Source organism: Macaca mulatta, chromosome 18 (assembly GCF_049350105.2).
Source record: "Macaca mulatta isolate MMU2019108-1 chromosome 18, T2T-MMU8v2.0, whole genome shotgun sequence".
Classification (NCBI taxonomy): domain Eukaryota; kingdom Metazoa; phylum Chordata; class Mammalia; order Primates; family Cercopithecidae; genus Macaca; species Macaca mulatta.
In genome coordinates, this window is record NC_133423.1 from 6,597,356 (window position 1) to 6,615,545 (window position 18,190).

Here is an 18,190-nt window from a genome sequence, read left to right on the forward strand (position 1 = left end):
CCAGATGACCCCAACACACGGCAAGCCTGCCTCAACTGGCCAGCGTGCTCTCCCCGGGCAATGCCATTGCCCCCTCGGCTCCAGCTACTTCCTCTCTGCAGGCCACTCCTAATCTCCTCCAGTTCAGACAGCATCCTGAGCGCCAGACTTGAGAAGCCTGTTGCTTCTAGGCCTTCACCTGGCTGACCGATGCACCTTGAGCTCAATGTACAACTGACTGTTTTCTGCTCATGACCCATTCCTGTCCTGGATTTTAAGAGTCGATCAGAGGCCTGAGTTATTCTCGACTCCTCCCCATGTGACTCTGGATTTTAACATAGTCAGAGGCCTGAGTTATTCTCAACTCCTCCCGCTGTGTGACTGGATTTTAACAATCAGAGGCCTGAGTTATTCTTGACTCCTCCCCCGTGTGACTTCCCACATGCACTTGGTCACAAAGTCCTGTCCTTCACTCAGCCCCACACATTTCTCAAATGTACCAAATCCTCTCTAGCTTTATCCTCTCTCATCTCAACGACTACGGTAACCTTTACCTGGCCTCTGCCAAATGCAAGCCGTCCTGCACACAACTACCGCTTCTAAATACAGACACAACAGCTTATTCTCACTCAGATTCCTACGATGCTCTTCAGGCCTACAAGATCAAAACCTTAACCCTGTCCCATGATACACCTGGCCCCTGCATTCTACACCCCGCCCTCAAGCATTTCGGTGGCACTGGACGACTCTAGTCTGACATATAGCATACCCTCAAACAATATGCTGCATGAAATCTAACAGATGGAACACATGAGTGGTACTATATAAAATCAATATTAAGTGTAACCCTGAGTGGAAATCTATGAATTAGGAATTGGGGAACTGTCTCTGGATGAGAATAAGAGAAACAGAAGTAATATTGTAGTGGCTTACAAAATGGAAATGGATAAAGTATTACTAGCATCGATCAACAATAGTTATGAAGGCAGCTTGCAAGGCAGTCAGGCTGGAAATCTCACTGGGCTAAAAGCAGAACTTCTGATAAACTCTTGCCTTCTTCATTAAGGAGGAAGAGCAAACAGTGACCGGAGAGTCTGCTCTAGAGTTAGTTGTGAAGAGTTCACTGATCAGGTGTGGAGGAGTGACAGAGGCCTTGGAGGAAAATGACCAGAGCATTTGCAAATTCAGAAATATGACAGAAGGGGGATACCAGGCAGAGTCAGATATGTGCCCTAGAATTCAGAGCAAAAGTGGGAGTAAGCCCATGGACACAGACACCACAATCAAAGTGGATTAAAGAGGGTCTTCAAAAAAGGGAAATTGTAACATTTAGTAGGGTACATCAGAGGTAACGAAAACAGAGATCTAGAGAGTTACACATCACATTCTCCTGTGGCTATATGGAAGAATCTCTTACAGATACCGAAATTTTTCCTTTTGAAAAAGTAATTTAGTTTTATTTTTAATTATAAAAGCTGAATTTTTTCTTTTTTTTTTTGAGATGAAGTCTTGCTCTGTCACTCAGGCTGGAGTGCAGTGGCATGATCTCAGCTCACTGCAACCTCTGCTTTCTGGGTTCAAGCGATTCTCCTGTCTCAGTCTCCCAAGCAGATGAGATTACAGGAGTGCGTCAACATGCCCGGCTAATTTTTTTTTTTGTATTTTTAGTAGACAGGGTTTCACCATGTTGGCCAGGCTGGTCTTGAACTCCTGACCTCCAGTGATCCACCTGTCTTGGCTTCCCAAAGTGCTGGGATTACAGGCGTGAGTCACTGTGTCTGGCCAAAAGCTCAGATCTTAAAGGGGCATGAGCATATTGTAAAATGGGAGGTACATAAAAATGAATCTAGAAAAAGCAAACGGTCTTAAGCCAAATGACAGGGCCATGGAGGGTGGCTAAATCCCCACCTGACCTCTGATGCTGGGCTTCTTCAGCAAGCTACAGTTTGAGCAGGTCCTTTGAAGAGCAGGGCTGCTGTTTTGAGTTTAGGATAGCAAGTGGAACTTCTCAGCCTGTTAAATGTTGACATTTCAGTGAATACTGAAACTGAACATTCTATAGCAAAGGAAAAAATGATTAGGAGAGAAAGTCTAAGTTAAGGACTCATCCAGTCAAAGTGTGTTACATCAGGGAGACAAGAGGCTCTGCTATGATATTTTCTATACTCCTCAAATGTTGGAAATTTCATCTAAAACAAGCAGTCAAACCAAGAAACTAACTAAATTAAGTAGGGAGATAAAGTAAACAAGCAAGATAGATTGCCTGGAGGTCTCTCTATCCTGAATATCCCAAAATTTCAAGAACACATCTGAAATTCCTCTACAGACAGTTCTAAGGGAGATGGAACAAACACATCAGAGGGGATACCTCACAATGAAGCCACCACAGATAAACATGGTTCTAGACCCCTCCCAATGCACATAGGACTTATACAGATATGGAATTGGGATCTTGTAAGTGAAGGTCACTTTTTGCCAAATCTCCAGCAAATACTTCAAATAAAATAGAATCCCCCCCCCCTTTTTTTTAAAGGGGGCCTCACACACATATTTGAGTATGTCTGTCATTCACTCCCATGCTCTTTTGGCAGTCAGAAGTATCAGTGCAAGCAAGTTCTAAATGGGATGAGAGAACTTCATGGCCGCCTTCTATGGTCCAGGCTTGTACCTCTCATCACACTGCCATCCTAACAACCCACACAACGGGGACGCCTGATGAGGCTAAGGTGCCTGCGCAGGCCCACACCCTGTTAGAAAAGGTGGGATGGGTGCCCAGGTCTACCCGACTTGGGAGTGTGTACTTTTCCTGCTATGTACAAGGCCCTTAATTCACAGAGGGGGAAATATGAGTCAGATTCCTAAAACTCACACAATTTTGAAGAATGTATTTACCATCTGGTTCCCTATGGTCCTCAACCATTTTCACGTTTTTTTTTTTTTTTTTTTTTTTTTTTTGAGACGGAGTCTCGCTCTGTCGCCCAGGCTGGAGTGCAGTGGCGCGATCTCGGCTCACTGCAAGCTCCGCCTCCCGGGCTTACGCCATTCTCCTGCCTCAGCCTCCCGAGTAGCTGGGACTACAGGCGCCCGCCACCTCGCCCGGCTAGTTTTTTGTATTTTTTAGTAGAGACAGGGTTTCACCGTGTTCGCCAGGATGGTCTCGATCTCCTGACCGCGTGATCCGCCTGTCTCGGCCTCCCAAAGTGCTGGGATTACAGGCTTGAGCCACCGCGCCCGGCCCATTTTCACGTTTATCTCAAGTCAGATTCCAAAGTATGTGGAAGGCAGCTGCTAACGACATATTTGTTAATTTTATTCTGCAGACATTATACAGTTCTATAATATAAAATGAATACAATACTAAAATCTATTTCCTTTATTTACATGGCATAAAATTTTCAATAACAAACATCTAATCATGAAAGATGGTGTTAAAGCAGAAATACTGTCATGATTGAGTCAATAGGAGAACATAAAATATGCTGTATTTCATAATTTTTCCATAAGAAAATGTCTAGTTTGTTTAAATGCAACAAATACTGTATTAGATTCACTTTATAAACCATACACTCCTTCCTGTCTTTTGAACACATTCTGGAAGACAGCTGTGAAGAACAGAGTAGTGAGTCCACGCCATTCAACATCCGTCAGAAACCTGCTTGCTTGCTTATTTTAATCATCTTGGGATCGATTATCTTCAATGATAATAGTTCTTCTAGGATAAGATTCAATTTCTACAAATATATATCGAAAATCATATTCACCACTTTCTCGGTTCTGAAAAAAATGTAGTGTTTCCAGGTATTATTTTCCTTTCCAGAACTTAAATAACACCGCGTTCAGAACCTCTGACCCCACGACCCACAATTCCCACACCTCTTTTACTTCCGCATACACCGTTCCTTGCTTCCCTGGCTCAGAGCCCTCAATGTAGAATTTCACACGTGTGTGTTTCAGCTCATCTTTTACATATTCAGTGAAACTGTCAAGAAAACGAAATATCAGTCTAAGTTCCTTTCATTTAAAAATTTCCCCAGAGCTTCTTCTGAATTCAAGCCACGGTACCTGACGTGCTGCCGGCGACCCCGCCTTGTCACCTCCCCATAGCCTTTAACAGGCTCACCAAAGACAGCGATTACCTGCAGAACAAGGACAGTGCTTTATTTTGTGTTATTTTTTAAGCTTACTAAAGAAATAATTTCTAACAATCCAAATGATTTTAGGAAAAAAAAAATCAGAAAGCATAGGACCGGCCGGGCACGGTGGCTCAAGCCTGTAATCCCAGCACTTTGGGAGGCCGAGACGGGCGGATCACGAGGTCAGGAGATTGAGACCATCCTGGCTAACACGGGGAAACCCCGTCTCTACTAAAAAAATACAAAAAACTAGCCGGGCGAGGTGGCGGGCGCCTGTAGTCCCAGCTACTCAGGAGGCTGAGACAGGAGAATGGCCCGAACCCGGGAGGCGGAGCTTGCAGTGAGCTGAGATCCGGCCACTGCACTCCAGCCTGGGCGACAGAGCGAGACTCCGTCTCAAAAAAAAAAAAAAAAAAAAAAAAAAAGAAAGCATAGGACCTTTACAAAAATGACTACTCCTGGCTCATGCCTGTAATCCCAGCACTTTGGGAGGCCGAGGCAGGTGGATCACGAGGTCAGGAGTTCAAGACTAGCGTAGTCAACTAGGTGAAACCCCATCTCTACTAAAAAATACAAAAATCAGCCAGCCGTGGTGGTGTGCATCTATAGTCGCAGCTACTCAGGAGGCTGAGGCAGGAGAATCGCTCAAACCCAGTGGGCAGAAGCTGCAGTGAGCCAAGATCGTGCCACCGCACTCCAGCCTGGGTGACAGTGAGACTCCGTCTCAAAAAAAAAAAAAACAAAAAAAACACAAAAAACCAAACAAAAAATGACCACTCTAATAAGAAAACTGAAAAAAGGGTTATTATACAAAAATCATCCCATAAATGGTTGAAACAAATATTTCATGCACACAGATTAAAATAGGTAGCTTTATGGTGTGACTTGTAGTTTCAGAACAATGTAGGTTGAAATGATGCAGTTCCTGCTCCCCTTATAGAAAACAAACATAACAACACAGAGTTCAGATGTTTCTCTACTAACCCCTTATGGTTTGAAGATAAAATATATGAATATTTTTAATGAAATTTAATTAATTAATAACATCTAACACTAAAATATGAGATAAAAAAATTTTAAAGTCACTAAACACAGTGAAGAAAAAGAAAACAGATAATAATGACATTTAAAATAAATCAGAGCTACAGGTGTGAATCCATTATTTCTAATGAGAAAATCCACATGAAGTAGAAATGTAGATTTTATTGAATTCAAAATGCAAATACTGTGGAACCCCCCCAAAAAATATAAATTTGATATTAAACTAAAAAAATTTGACCCTCAACTCTATGAAATTTATCTTATTTTGTCCATTTGTGGAGTATCTTCAGTATCACATTTTCCAGGATAAAAAGAAGTAATATGTAAGATGATATTTCAGAATTGTGTAGCACAAACAGATAGAACAATTTACTTTAATCTATTAAACATATAAATATCAACACCCATCAAGATTTTCTGTTTTTCAAGCAGACACGGTACCCAGCAAAGAGAAGGGTACCCCTTAAAAATGGTGACAAAATTGTTAAAGTTTCATTATTATTTGTAGAGCTTTTTCAGGCAGCAAATTAAGGTATGACTTTAATAGTATCTCACTATTGTATATTCTGTTTGTTCAAAATGCTGAAAAAATCTATGAAAGGCTGAGTTTGTGAATAAAACAGCAACTCTTCATCTCTTTCCAGAGACGCGTCCTAACATTTAATAAGGTTACACCCATAGGTACTTCCGGAGTCTGTAAAGAATGTTTCTTGTCAGATATAATTTGGATTCCCAATAACTATCATGGGAACCTTCCTAATTTCCTGGTTTTCACCTCTGAGATACTTTACCCTCCCTGCCTCTTTTTCCATGGTTACCACTGACTGTCCAGAGTTCAATGAAGAGAAATCAGTGGATTTAAAAGGAAAGATGCCAGAGATCCTTAGCTTCTGAGGTTTCCACCCTGACACGATTAGAAGAACTGGTGGAACATTCAGAGCCAGGGCCCCAGGGCAGATCAGCACTGGGGTCTATACTGAGCACACTGTGGATTCAAATCTTTCTCCTCTTCAGGGGCTGCAAATGCGAGCTAGGATGTTACCCCTTGGTCTGTGTGAAGAACACCCCTAATATTTATGATGATAATGGCAGACAGTTACCGGCTGTTATCTTTCAATGTGAATGAAGTTGGATTTCAATGAGTAATATTTTTAGTGCTGAAGCTTTCCATCAGGGAGTAAGAAATCTGGCACTTCCCAGGCCACATGATCATGAGGTCATGCATCAGGCTTTAAAAAGACTAGAAACTTACCATGAGTTTGGTATTTTGGTGTATTCTAAGAATTTAGTATCTATGAACAACCAGCAAAATGACTCTCGTACAATTAGCATGAAAACATCTGTACACTGAGTTTTGGGTTCTCTTAAAGAACAAAGACCTAATAATGTAATGATAAGTCAACCATTATGTATTATTATGTGAATTTCACTAGCGTGAGAACTGGTTCTTGAATTCTGCCCACTTCCTCCTCCCAACTCATCAGAGTTCATGTAACTCAATCTTGAGAACTAACCTCGGGATGTGATCTGCATTTTTCTAAGGCTCTCCCATATATCTTGCTAGGACTGGATGAAGAAAAAAGTTCTTTGAAAATCGTGTAAAACAAGCCACCTGAAATCACAGAAAACAAAGATGAAGCAAAGCAAGGACAACAGAAAAAGGCCAGCTGAAAAGACATTCAAGGGCTTATACTTGCTGTTTTTTGCAACCTGTAATGCTGATTCCAAAAAGCACCACTATTAAATAGGTAAAATCTCTTCCGGCTTCTTTCACTGTAAAGAGAAAACACCAATGGGTTACGTGTGCTGGCTGGGAGCAGGCGTGCTTGTATGCTGCTTTTTGCTTCTTGTGAGAGAAAGGCAGCCTCCAGATCAAAGCAAGGGCTCTGCGTGTGCTCAGGGGCAGCTGTTCTGAAAACTCCCTGTGTGTTGGCGCCTCAGCAGAATTCTCAGAGCAGGGCTTGGGAATCTATGTTTTAATTCAGGATGAAGAAATCCTTTTAACAAGTGATCCAGTTCACAACTGCCATAGGTTAAGCAACACTGAACCAAGGTCTGCCACTCCCAGATTAGGAAGAGTGTTGGCTTCTGTCAACCGAACGGGTAAGGGACTGAATGGACCAAAATGGGTGTCAACTCTTAACAGTCAGTAACTAGCTTGAATGCCAGTCCCATCCCACACTGACTGGTGCATGAAAACAGAATTGTGTTCGGAACAGGAATTTGGTTGGCCAGAAAGATTTATGAATTAAACTTAGAAAATGAAGAATATACACAGACCAGACATTTGTTTTCCCACACTAATAAAATACGTGCATATGGGTTAAACAGATGCACTGAGAGCTAGAGAAACTCAATCAAGACAGTGTCAGGGGACAGCGTATATATGTATGTATAGCTATAAATAAATGTATTTGTATTATACAGAAATACATATACAAATACCCTTATTTGTCCCTATTACCCAAATCAGGTCATTGGTCTCAACACCCTAGATTCCCGATTGTCCCTCCCAACATTTCATTCCTGCCTTGCTTAGCATATCAGATGAATCTATTTTTTCACTTACCAACAGCTACTGTATATCTACTATGTGTATCTTCATATATATGCAAAGAGCTATAACATTACACTTACACTACCTTAACATTACAATTATGACTATGCTTTTCACTGATGCTGAGAAAGTGAGTCACCTCCTGGCATTATGTTTATAGACTAATTTATTCACCACATTAGCAATTCAGACTTCAGAAATATAAATCTTTAAAACATTTTTAAGAAAAAAACTTTTAGAAGAAAATTTTAACAGAGGTTGCTGCTATTTTCTATTCTATATAAAAAGCTTCTATTACGTTTATAAAACAAAATTGTTTAAAATAAGTCTTTAGCTAATACAACGCTTGTTTAAAAGTAGTCTTTAGCGTATCACGATCCTTCAAGTTTTCAGCAAGGTTCCCAACTTTGAAGACATTATTCAAAAAATAAAAAGACCTCATCTGCCAAAGTCTGTGTAATTCATGGGACTGACTCAAACAGCTGTCACAAATCCAATTTCCCTTCCGAGGTTCAGGAGTTGGGGCTCACTACTCATTCCACTCTCAGTGTGGAATTTCAATAAATATTACCTGCCAGTTATGTGCCAAGTCCCAGGTTGAGAACACAATAACAACTAATTAGTTCTCGTAAGTATCCTTATTTGTCCTTGTTACCCAAACCAGGTCACTGGCCCTAACACCTTGGATTTTTGACTGTCCGTTCCAAAAATTCACTCCTGCCTTGCTTAGGGTATCTGACAGGTCTTTTCCACTTATTTGGATAAACAACAGCTCCTGTATATCTGTTATATATAAAGCTCTGTGCTAAACATTCTCCATATTCTACACATTTAAAACATTTCTGTTTGTTACTTTATAGCTGTCTCCAACAGAAGCTGCTCACTGTCTAACTTTCTCAACCCTATCAGACCTAATAGTTTCATGCAAAAAACCCTCGCGCCATTTATTTGCTTCTGCAATTCTCTACCTCTCCTGTAGTGGGTGCTGTGGTATGGGTGCTCCCAGCTGCAGGGAACACTGGAAGCTGACAGTTGTCAGCTGAGGTCCTCTCTGGGCATTCCATAAGACAGCTTCCTCACTTAGGTCACGGCACATCCCTGGACCAGCCCATACTCAACGCCTGGTTGATGCAGAAGCATAAGACTCAGCCCCCACATTAGGCAGAAGGACAGTGACTGGCCAGCTCAGCCCCAGAGGTCCCCAGAGCAGCAGCTGAGGCCCCAGCTGCAAATGTACTTCAGCTTCTCCCTCTCCCCAGTCCGGCTTCCCTCACTCCCAAGATGTATTCTGAGAGCACTCCCTGATAAACCTCCTTACGTAAATCCCACTTCCCTGGGAAGCCAACCTACAACGATGCTACTGGGAGTGGTAAGCAGCTCTCAATTTGGATTTTGGAGCTGGCTCGCTGGCCACTGGCTGGCAGTGAGGACCCTGTCCCCGGTGGTAGGGGGCTACTGACAGCACCTGTCATATAGCTGTAGGGCAGCTGATGCAGCTCTCACCAATGGGGACCTGGGATGGAACACTGGTGGAAGGGAATGTACTGGCTGGTGTGTTATTCTGGGAGTTTAGGGGGAATCAGCAATTTTAAGGACTTATATCAGATGGCTGTGGCTGGGGCCATGGATAATCTGGGAGAGGGACGGTGAGATGATGTGTGTAACTAATCATCAGTGAAGGTGAGTGCCAAGGGCAGGAGCCTCCTCTCGGCAGAACAAGACTCAAATTACACCCAGAGGGCAGAAAATGCGGGGGGTCAGGTCTGGGGCGTAAGCGCTTCAGGGAGTTTGGCATTTCAAGCACATGAGACCTCCTACACCAAGGCCAGGGTCCTGATTTGGGAGGAAAGGCAACCTAAAGCTGGGTAGGGGGCCCTTGAGGTCAATGTTGTAAAAAAATCTTGAATCCTCAGATTCTCCTGACCCCTCTAGCCCTGAAGAAGCCGCTCATTGTCTGGTTGACACTTCCTCCATCTTGGAAACTGGGTGAGGGGTGGGTGGGGGCTTCTGCCTAGCAAGATACGTGCTGCTCTCAGGAGGTCTCTCCACCTCCCCCCCGGCCAAGTTACAACACAACCGGGCATGAGAAGGATGAGAAGGAACAATACTTGGAAGGAGCTGGAGGCCACCCCAGCAGCAGCCAGGGGAACATAGACCCCACTGCTTCTTAAGGGTGGTGTGTCAAGGCACAGAACACAAAAACGGCTGAGAGTTGATCAGCATGGGGCACACTCCTGTGATGAATTTAGCAAACAGGCAAGCACCCTGGGTACTGATATGCAGCTGGCTAGGTTTGCTCCTGGAAACTTCGAGACAGTGATGGTCCACATTAAGTAAAAGTGACAGAACAGCCATGGCAAACTAGAGGAAAGGCTCAACAGCCTCCAAGAATGGGGATGCTACCACAGATATAAGATATAAAGCCCGAAAACCCACCAGCTGACGATGTTCTTAGGAGCGACAGGAGGACACTGTATACCAAAGCCACAAGGAAGCCACAGTTACATCTTTACAGAGCAGGATGCCCTGACAGAAATGGAGATGAAAGAATTCTGAAGCAGAGACCAGGTTGGGGTGTTAAACAGAAGTCAAGATGGATGCCACCATCATAACTAACGGCAAGGCTGGAGTAGCAGTCGGGAGTGTCTGACTTACAGAGGGCAACAGAGCTGATGACTAGAACAGTGTTCTCAAGGGGAAGACTCAAGGGCAGCGGACAAGGCTGCTTCTGAATTACACAGTCATGAGAAATTAACCTCAGATGACTCCTGAGGCTGAAGGCAGTTGCTCTAATGCAAAGCTCTGAACATTGCCCCGGTTTCTGGACCTGAACCAGTTTTCAGACCTGGAACCCATTTACTGAAGGAAAGTGTATGTGACTGACTACCCCGGTCCTTCACCAAAAGGACCTATAGTTATCAACTTGGACATAGTCTGTGCTGACAGTGATATCCAAGGACCCAAAGAGTCATGATGACCCCCCGACCACCCCCCACCCCCCCGACAGCATGTAAGAAGCTCACAGCTGGGTCCAGGGACTTATCTGGTAATAATTTCCTTGATTTCCAAATGTATAAATCAAGGGGATGTACTGAGTAATTGGCAACAATAACTCCCACTTTAGTTCCTTTGGAAGTGGGTTAAGAGCTATCAGAGTGGGAAAAGTCAAATGGAAGCCTCTGAAACTGCCCCAGTGACCAAGGTAATAAATTAAAAATGGTATCACATCCATGGGGAATGGCAGAAAGAGTGCAATTCTTAGAGACCTTAGATACAGGCATGGTGGCCCCTATCACAGTCCCTTGTAATTTACCAGTCTTCCTTTACAAAACACAAATAGGCGCTGGAGAATGACAGTGGTTAACTGCAAACTTAACCAAGTGGCAGCCGGGGTACACATGCAATACCACACATGGTAACTTTACACGGCAGTGCATTAACACAATCTCATGGTATTGGCCATTGATTTGAAGAATGCCTTCTATTCAGAAGCAGCAGCAGGAGTAGTGTGTAGTAACATGAAACAGATAATAACAGTGTATGTTTATGATCCTGACCAGGATTTGCTAATTCTCTCACCCTCTGTTGTTACAGTCTTAAGGGAGTGAAACTTTCTGGATCTGGGCTGTCTAATACAGTAGCCACTCGCCACTCATGGGTATTTCAGTTCAATTTTAAATTAATTAAAATTCAGTTCTTCAGTAACATAATTTAGCAACATTTCAAGTGCTCAAAATAGCTACAAGTGGCCAGGAACTACCCAAATGGACAGCATAAATATAGGACATTTCTATGACTGCAGAAAGTTTTATTTGAATAATGCTGTTCTGGACATTCAGCAGAATATCACATTTGTCTACTATGTTTACACTATCGTGTTAGAGCCCAGAAGTAACAAGTGGCAAGTGTGTTAGAAGGCTTGGTCAGACAAGCTGCAAGTGTGAGAGGTGGGCCCAACAAAGATGCAGAGGCTCACCAACACATGAGCCGACCTCATGGGGCTACACTGGGGTGTGCCAGGACATGCCCTCCCAAGTAAAAGACAATTGTACCCTATACCTACTACCACAATGTTTCTTTGAATTCTGGACACAGCATATTCCATATTTGGGAATGTTGCTCCCATCCATTCATTCAGCAACAAGGACTGTCACCTCTGAATGGGGTGCAGATCAGGGAAGGGGTCCCTAAGCAGGCCTGGCATGCAGTGCAAGCAGCAGCACTGTTGCCTGAGCCAGATTACCTGACACACATGCTGTTTGCCACTTCTATGCCTTTCACCTCTGCATATGGATTGTTCCTTCGTGCTGAACTATTACGAATGAAAAACTAGGTTTTTGGCATATTCAGCAGATTACAAAACAATTGGTAGAATATGATTCAATTTTTTGGGTTAAAAATTATTAAAAGGTATGTGTATGAAAGTGCAAAATGTTAAAAATAGTCATCTTTGTGTGGTATAATCATGGGGTCTAAATTGCTTTGTCCTTTTTTTCCTACAAATCACATGCGAAATGAAGAAATTAAAAAAAAATCTTAAAATATCTGTGAACACATCTCTGACTTTCCCTGACAAATTACATTCCATCCTCCCTAGTTTATGTTTTTCTATTATTGCAGGTAACATACGAAAGTTTTCCCTATTGATTATGAGTCAATAATCTCTCTCTCTCTTTTTATCCTACCCAATTACTCTTTATTATATGTAACAGAGCCAATACAACTTGAGAAAAATTTCCCAAACATAACGAAAGAAAGTTATATCAAATTCAAGATCAACTTTCAAATCTGAGTTCCAATCTGTGAAGAAAACTGTAGGTCTATATGTTCTAGCTCTAAATTATGTTTAAACGGCTTTTAAAAATTCATGTTAATTGCTTTTTCACCTTTAGTAGTGAACTTGGTGTAAAAGAGCATTGGCAGCTCTTGTCACGTCTGTTGAAAGACCAATCATTGAAGTACTCCTTTTTACCTTTTTGTGATGTTGGGACGGCGGTTCCCCCTCTTTGACTCCTGTGTACAGACACTTGTTTGCTGCTACCCTCCTTTGCTTTCCGGGGGCTCGGTCCCTGCGTCCAGATGGTTTTCTGAGTGACTCCAAGAATACATCTAGGTCGCACTGTTTTCTTTTGATATTGAAGCCCCCATCTCAAACTGGGCTCTGTCTTCAAGCACGCTTTGTTAAGCACAATGTGGGGCAAAAGCAATCGCTTTGCCGAGGACCTGTGCAGCTTCTCCGTATACTGTATGGCTCGTAGAAAAGTACAAATCATGTTCACAGAAAATCGTTCCGCTTAGGGACGATGCTAACTACAATTAGGAAAGTTTTCGGGTTCACTACACATCTGGCCGGACACGTACTCAAACCTATACGTTTACATTACATGGCGTGTTAGGCAAAAACGTTGGCTTCAGCAGCGTAAATGAAAACGAAAAATCTCCAGGGAGAACCTGATGTCTACCTTCCCTTCTGTTTTCTTTGAATCAACACGCTCTGATTACCTTCTGGGCTGACATTCACAGTGTCCCCGCCATGTCTTCGCAAAGTCACCTGGGAAACCCCCCGTCTTCCTGGGAATAGTAGTTTGAAGAACTCGCTCTTAACTGGGATGCGGCAATGGGGCGCGCACAAGAGACTACATCTCCCACAATTCAAGGCGGCCAGAGCACGGCGCAGGCCGTTCCCGCGCCCCCAGGCGCTTCCGTGCCCAGCGCCTGCGCAGACGCTGCGCGTCCTTGGAGAGGCGGGAAGGCGGGGAGTTGGTGGGGTAATTGGTACCACAGACCCTACGTAATTCAAGCGGGACTTGCAAAAGCCAAATTAGCAGTTACACACTACGTGTTTTCCTTATCCTTCTAGAGTGGACTGTGCACAGTGGGAAGTACTCCCTCTGACTGTGGTCTTTTCTATTCCGCGTGGGCAAATGATTTCGTTTTTGCATTTCACTGTGTTTTCAGAAAAGCCGGACAAAAAAGAGTCAGCAAGTGGAGATGAACGAGGCCGCTGCAAAGCAGGCACCGGTTTCCTAAATGGTTAAGCCGAGGACTTGCTTAGCGCCCTTGGTGGCAGAATGTAGGGGTGGGGAAAGAAGCTGGGGCCCGGAAGTTTCTAGAAGCCCGCTTTGCGAGCGGCTGTCTGGCGCGGTGCCGTCTGCGCACGCGCCAGGCCAGCGGTACTTTTGTGAACTTGCGCATGGGCGTAAGGGGGTGTGGCGACGCGCGGGCGTGGGGGCGGTGCGTGCCCTCCTAGTTTCCGCCCTTGAGCGGGTCTATGGTGAACTCGTCTCCATGGCGACTGGACGCGGTCGGATCTTGCAGCAGCACTGGCTCGGCCTCCAGACGCTGCGCGGGCCCAGCAGGGGAGGTGGCGCGGCCCGGGGGCGCGCCAGGACCTTTGGGTTCAGGTGACTGTAGGGCCTGCGGGTGGGGTCCGCTGGCGGGAAGCCCCTCACTGCGCGGCCCCACTCTCTCCACCGTGTATTTTATTCGTCTAGCTTGGCATAAGGCCCGCGGCCCTCTTCAACGTGAGAAGGGTCTGGAAGAACGACAGGAGGAAATTCTTTCTACCCTGCAATGTGGGGTTCCCTAAGTTGTAACACAAGTAGAGTAGCCTCTCGGGGAAATATTTTTTCTCGCGGCGCCTGTGGTCGGGGTTACGCTCACTTGCCACGACAGCTGCCGGTCCAAGAGGTTGCTTCTCCGGGATGCGTGCCATAGATTCACGTGTGCCCCGCCCCTGCCTTCGTATTTTTGCTCTTCTGTGACCAAGAATCTCCCTTCGTCTTTTTCATGACCTTACAACTTAGGGAAGTAGAGTCTGCTCATCAAAACCTTATAAATTTACACCCTCATCCCCCAAGCAGATACCTCTGGCAGGCAGGTTGGTCTGGCGGTTAGGGGGTCAGCACTTTGTCCACCTCCAACATCAAGGCCAAGTTGCCATCTACATCACCAGGTCTTGCTCAGCTCCTAGTCCCGTTCTGCCTGTCTTCCTGTCTACATGCAGGAGCCTGTGGTATTCTTATTCTGCTCCCTAGAGGGTCGTCTCTCCATTTCTCTTGGGGTTTCCTGGAACTGAAGCGTGGTCCTCTCCTACAGTGAGAGAGAAGGCAATTTTGAAGACTTAGGAAAGGAGCAGGAGGCTGCATCTGCTTTCCAGAAGCATCTTCAGCGTGAAGAAGTAAAATGATCCAGTGCATCAGAAGTATCAGCATGCATAATGGTACCTTATGAAATCCCTCTCATTATATCGTGAGCTGTTCACTAGCTGTGGACCCATCTCTGCAGTTAGTTTACAGATGGAGGGATAATGCTAAGAATGGTTTACATTCTTGAGGATTATCTTTCTGCTTGTAAGACTCCTTGATTTATAAGTATGGAAAGTCATACATATTTTGCCTTCTAATAAATCAATGGTGTATGTTTTAAGCATACAAAGGGAGTCTATTATGTACTAGTTGAACTACTTGTTTTTTTCCCCCCTCAATCTCCAGAACTATGTCCTCACTAGGTCTCCATTACTTCCACTTAACTGTTTTCAGAAGCCCATCCCTGTTGCTTAGTGCTATGATAATAGTTCTTTTTTTTTTTTTTTTTTTTTTTTGAGACGGAGTCTCGCTCTCTCGCCCAGGCTGGAGTGCAGTGGCCGGATCTCAGCTCACTGCAAGCTCCGCCTCCCGGGTCTACGCCATTCTCCTGCCTCAGCCTCCTGAGTAGCTGGGACTACAGGCGCCCGCCACCACGCCGGGCTAGTTTTTTGTATTTTTTTAGTAGAGACGGGGTTTCACCGTGTTAGCCAGGCTGGTCTCGATCTCCTGACCGCGTGATCCGCCCGTCTCGGCCTCCCAAAGTGCTGAGATTACAGGCTTGAGCCACCGCGCCCGGCCCGATAATAGTTCTTAATTGAATACCTATAATGCTAGATATACCACAAATCTTGTCACAAATAGAATGGTGACAGTGCCTGCAAAAATTATTTCATGTAGGAGAAAAAGCAGGAATTTAAATAGGAAACTTGAACTTTTAATAAATTTGCTGCTGTTACTAAAATTAGTCTTTACATAGTGCTCTATTGGAGGAAGCAGAATGATTTTTATATGATGAATCTTATCCTTTGTAAGTTGAGTGAATTTCCTGGATTGATATAATTAGAGGGCCTGTCATCATGCCTGGAATGGGAACCTGCATTTCAAGCTGATTTGGAAATGTATGCATTATTTTTGGTAAAGAAAAGTCCACTGCTAAAAATAGAACGATTGGCTATGGTCAAAGCAGGTGGTTATTTTAATGTCTTTCTGTGGAAAATTAGATGTTGTTAAGGAATCAGTGTTCCCTTTTTAACACAAAATGTGAATAAGTATAACTGTCACAAACTGTAAGAAGTGTAGCAGAAAGCATATTAAGTTGGCTTAATTTGTACCTGGTGTAATTTATTTGATTTGCCAGATATTTAAAATGAAGCACAGTCTTTAGGTTTTTAAAATATTGGACTTATTGAAAGCTATCAGACAAAACCTATCACTTGAAAGAAAGTATTTTCAAACTAAATTTATCTTGCTAAATGTATCAGTGTATGTCTGCACTTAACCTTGTAGACATACAGATCTGTATAGAAACATAAATGGAACTTGCTGATTTGTTAATTCTGTGGCCCTTAAAAATGTGCAATTGGGGCCGGGCGCAGTGGCTCACGCCTGTAATCCCAGCACTTTGGGAGGCCGAGGCGGGCGGATCACGAGGTCAGGAGATCGAGACCATCCTGGCTAACACAGTGAAATCCCGTCTCTACTAAAAATACAAAAAAAAATTAGCCGGGCATGGTGGCGGGCACCTGTAGTCGCAGCTACTCGGGAGGCCGAGGCAGGAGAATGGCGTGAACCTGGGAGGAGGAGCTTGCAGTGAGCTGGATCGTGCTACTACACTCCAGCCTGGGCGACAGAGTGAGACTCCGTCTAAAAAAAAAAAAAAGTGCAGTTGGTTTATTTTATGGAGAAATAGAAATGTGTTTTCAATAGTGTTAGAAGGTACATTGATGAGATATATGATCTTATATAAGACATGGTAAAGAGAGCTCTGACAGGACATTAAGGAGATGAGGGTGTCAGAGACTGTCTTTGCTTCTAGCTGGTGACCTTACGTCCCTTTAGTTGCCTTGTTGGAGCCTTAGTCTTCTAAACTGAAATGAGGGACTCAATGAGATCCATTTTAATTGTGAAAAAACAAAACAGCAAGAAATAACTTTGACGTTTTAACAGTGTGAAAACATGTTTGTAATAAAATAGCGTTCATATTCCAATTAAATAAAGGATGAAGTGTCTTAAAGCACTTATACATTACCTTGTGCAGAGTGTATGACTAAGAAGTATTTGTAGAATTGACCTACAATAAGCCCTGTTCAATGTTTTAGTCAAAGATAGAGGCATATCCATTCGTTACTGAATTAGGGTTTCAGATTAGGGAAAAGGATTTGGTACTTAAAAAAATTAACTAGTACCAAACAGGATTTATTTGCTTAATCATTATTTTAAACTATCTTTGAATGGGGAGAGTTACAGCATGATTTTAAGGAAGTTACTAAGATAATTTTATTTACATATATTTTATATGCATATATATTTACAAAACAGGTGACTTTATTTAATATCTTAAATATCTTAATTTCTTAATATTTAATATCTTAAATAAATTTATATTTGATGAACTGCAAGAATATTTATGTTTGAAGTATATACATATAATTATTCATATGATGCTTAGGGTATGTGTGGACTCAGACTCTAGTACAGCCAAGCCCCACGCTTCTATGGGGTTAAGGGTTACAGGTTTGGAGCTCCTGATAGGAATTGTTATTATTTGATGGAGGAATGATAGAAATTCCCTTTATTCAAAGCTTAAGTGTTAGAATCCTCTGTCAATTGTAGATATTTTATCTTTGAATATGTAGCATAAGTCTATGTAGACTTTATAAGAATAATAACCATTTAAAAATGTCATGCTTTTAAATAATTTTAGAATGTATTACAAATTTGTTTACTGTGTTGACTAGTGACAGTAAACAAAGTGTATTATACCTTCTAAAAGTTATCTGTGTCCACCTGGAACCCCAGGATGTGACTTTATTTGGATATAGGATCTCTGCAGGTGTAACTAGTTAAGATGAGGTCATACTGGATGAGGGAGAGTCCTAAGTGCAATATGAATGATATCCTTATAAGAAGAGGCACAGAGACAGATATGCCCAGAGGGAAGATTGCTCTGTGAAGATGGAGGCAGAGATTGGAGTTATGCTGACACAAACTAAGGGATACCAGGGATTTCTGGCAACCACCAGAAAAAGGAATGATCCTCCCTAGAGCCTTCAGAGGGAGTGCGGTCCTGTTGACAACGTGAGTTTTGGACATCTGGCTACTAAGACATGAAACAATACATTTCTGTTGTTCTGAGTCACCCAGTTCATGAAGGCAGTCTTAGGAAACGAATG

The 18,190-nt window shown here is 43.2% G+C and overlaps 2 protein-coding genes across 3 annotated transcripts in view; one reads left to right on the forward strand and one right to left on the reverse strand.

Moving 5' to 3' along the window:
• Window positions 1–3,448: 3,448 nt before the first annotated feature.
• Window positions 3,449–13,261, reverse strand: TIMM21 (translocase of inner mitochondrial membrane 21). Its single transcript, NM_001193707.2, is given in 6 exon segments — window positions 3,449–3,753; window positions 3,853–3,958; window positions 4,042–4,115; window positions 6,668–6,765; window positions 6,864–6,926; window positions 12,683–13,261. Coding segments are annotated over 6 exon segments (747 nt in total). The 5' UTR covers window positions 12,984–13,261; the 3' UTR covers window positions 3,449–3,648.
• Window positions 13,262–13,981: 720 nt separating this feature from the next.
• Window positions 13,982–18,190, forward strand: part of FBXO15 (F-box protein 15) — a 74,912-nt gene continuing 70,703 nt past the window's right edge. For both annotated transcript variants that reach the window (XM_015122197.3, XM_015122198.3), the window contains exon 1: window positions 13,982–14,114. In XM_015122197.3, the coding sequence (XP_014977683.2) occupies window positions 13,999–14,114 (116 nt within the window). In that variant the 5' untranslated portion in view covers window positions 13,982–13,998. The remainder of the gene's footprint in view (window positions 14,115–18,190) is intronic.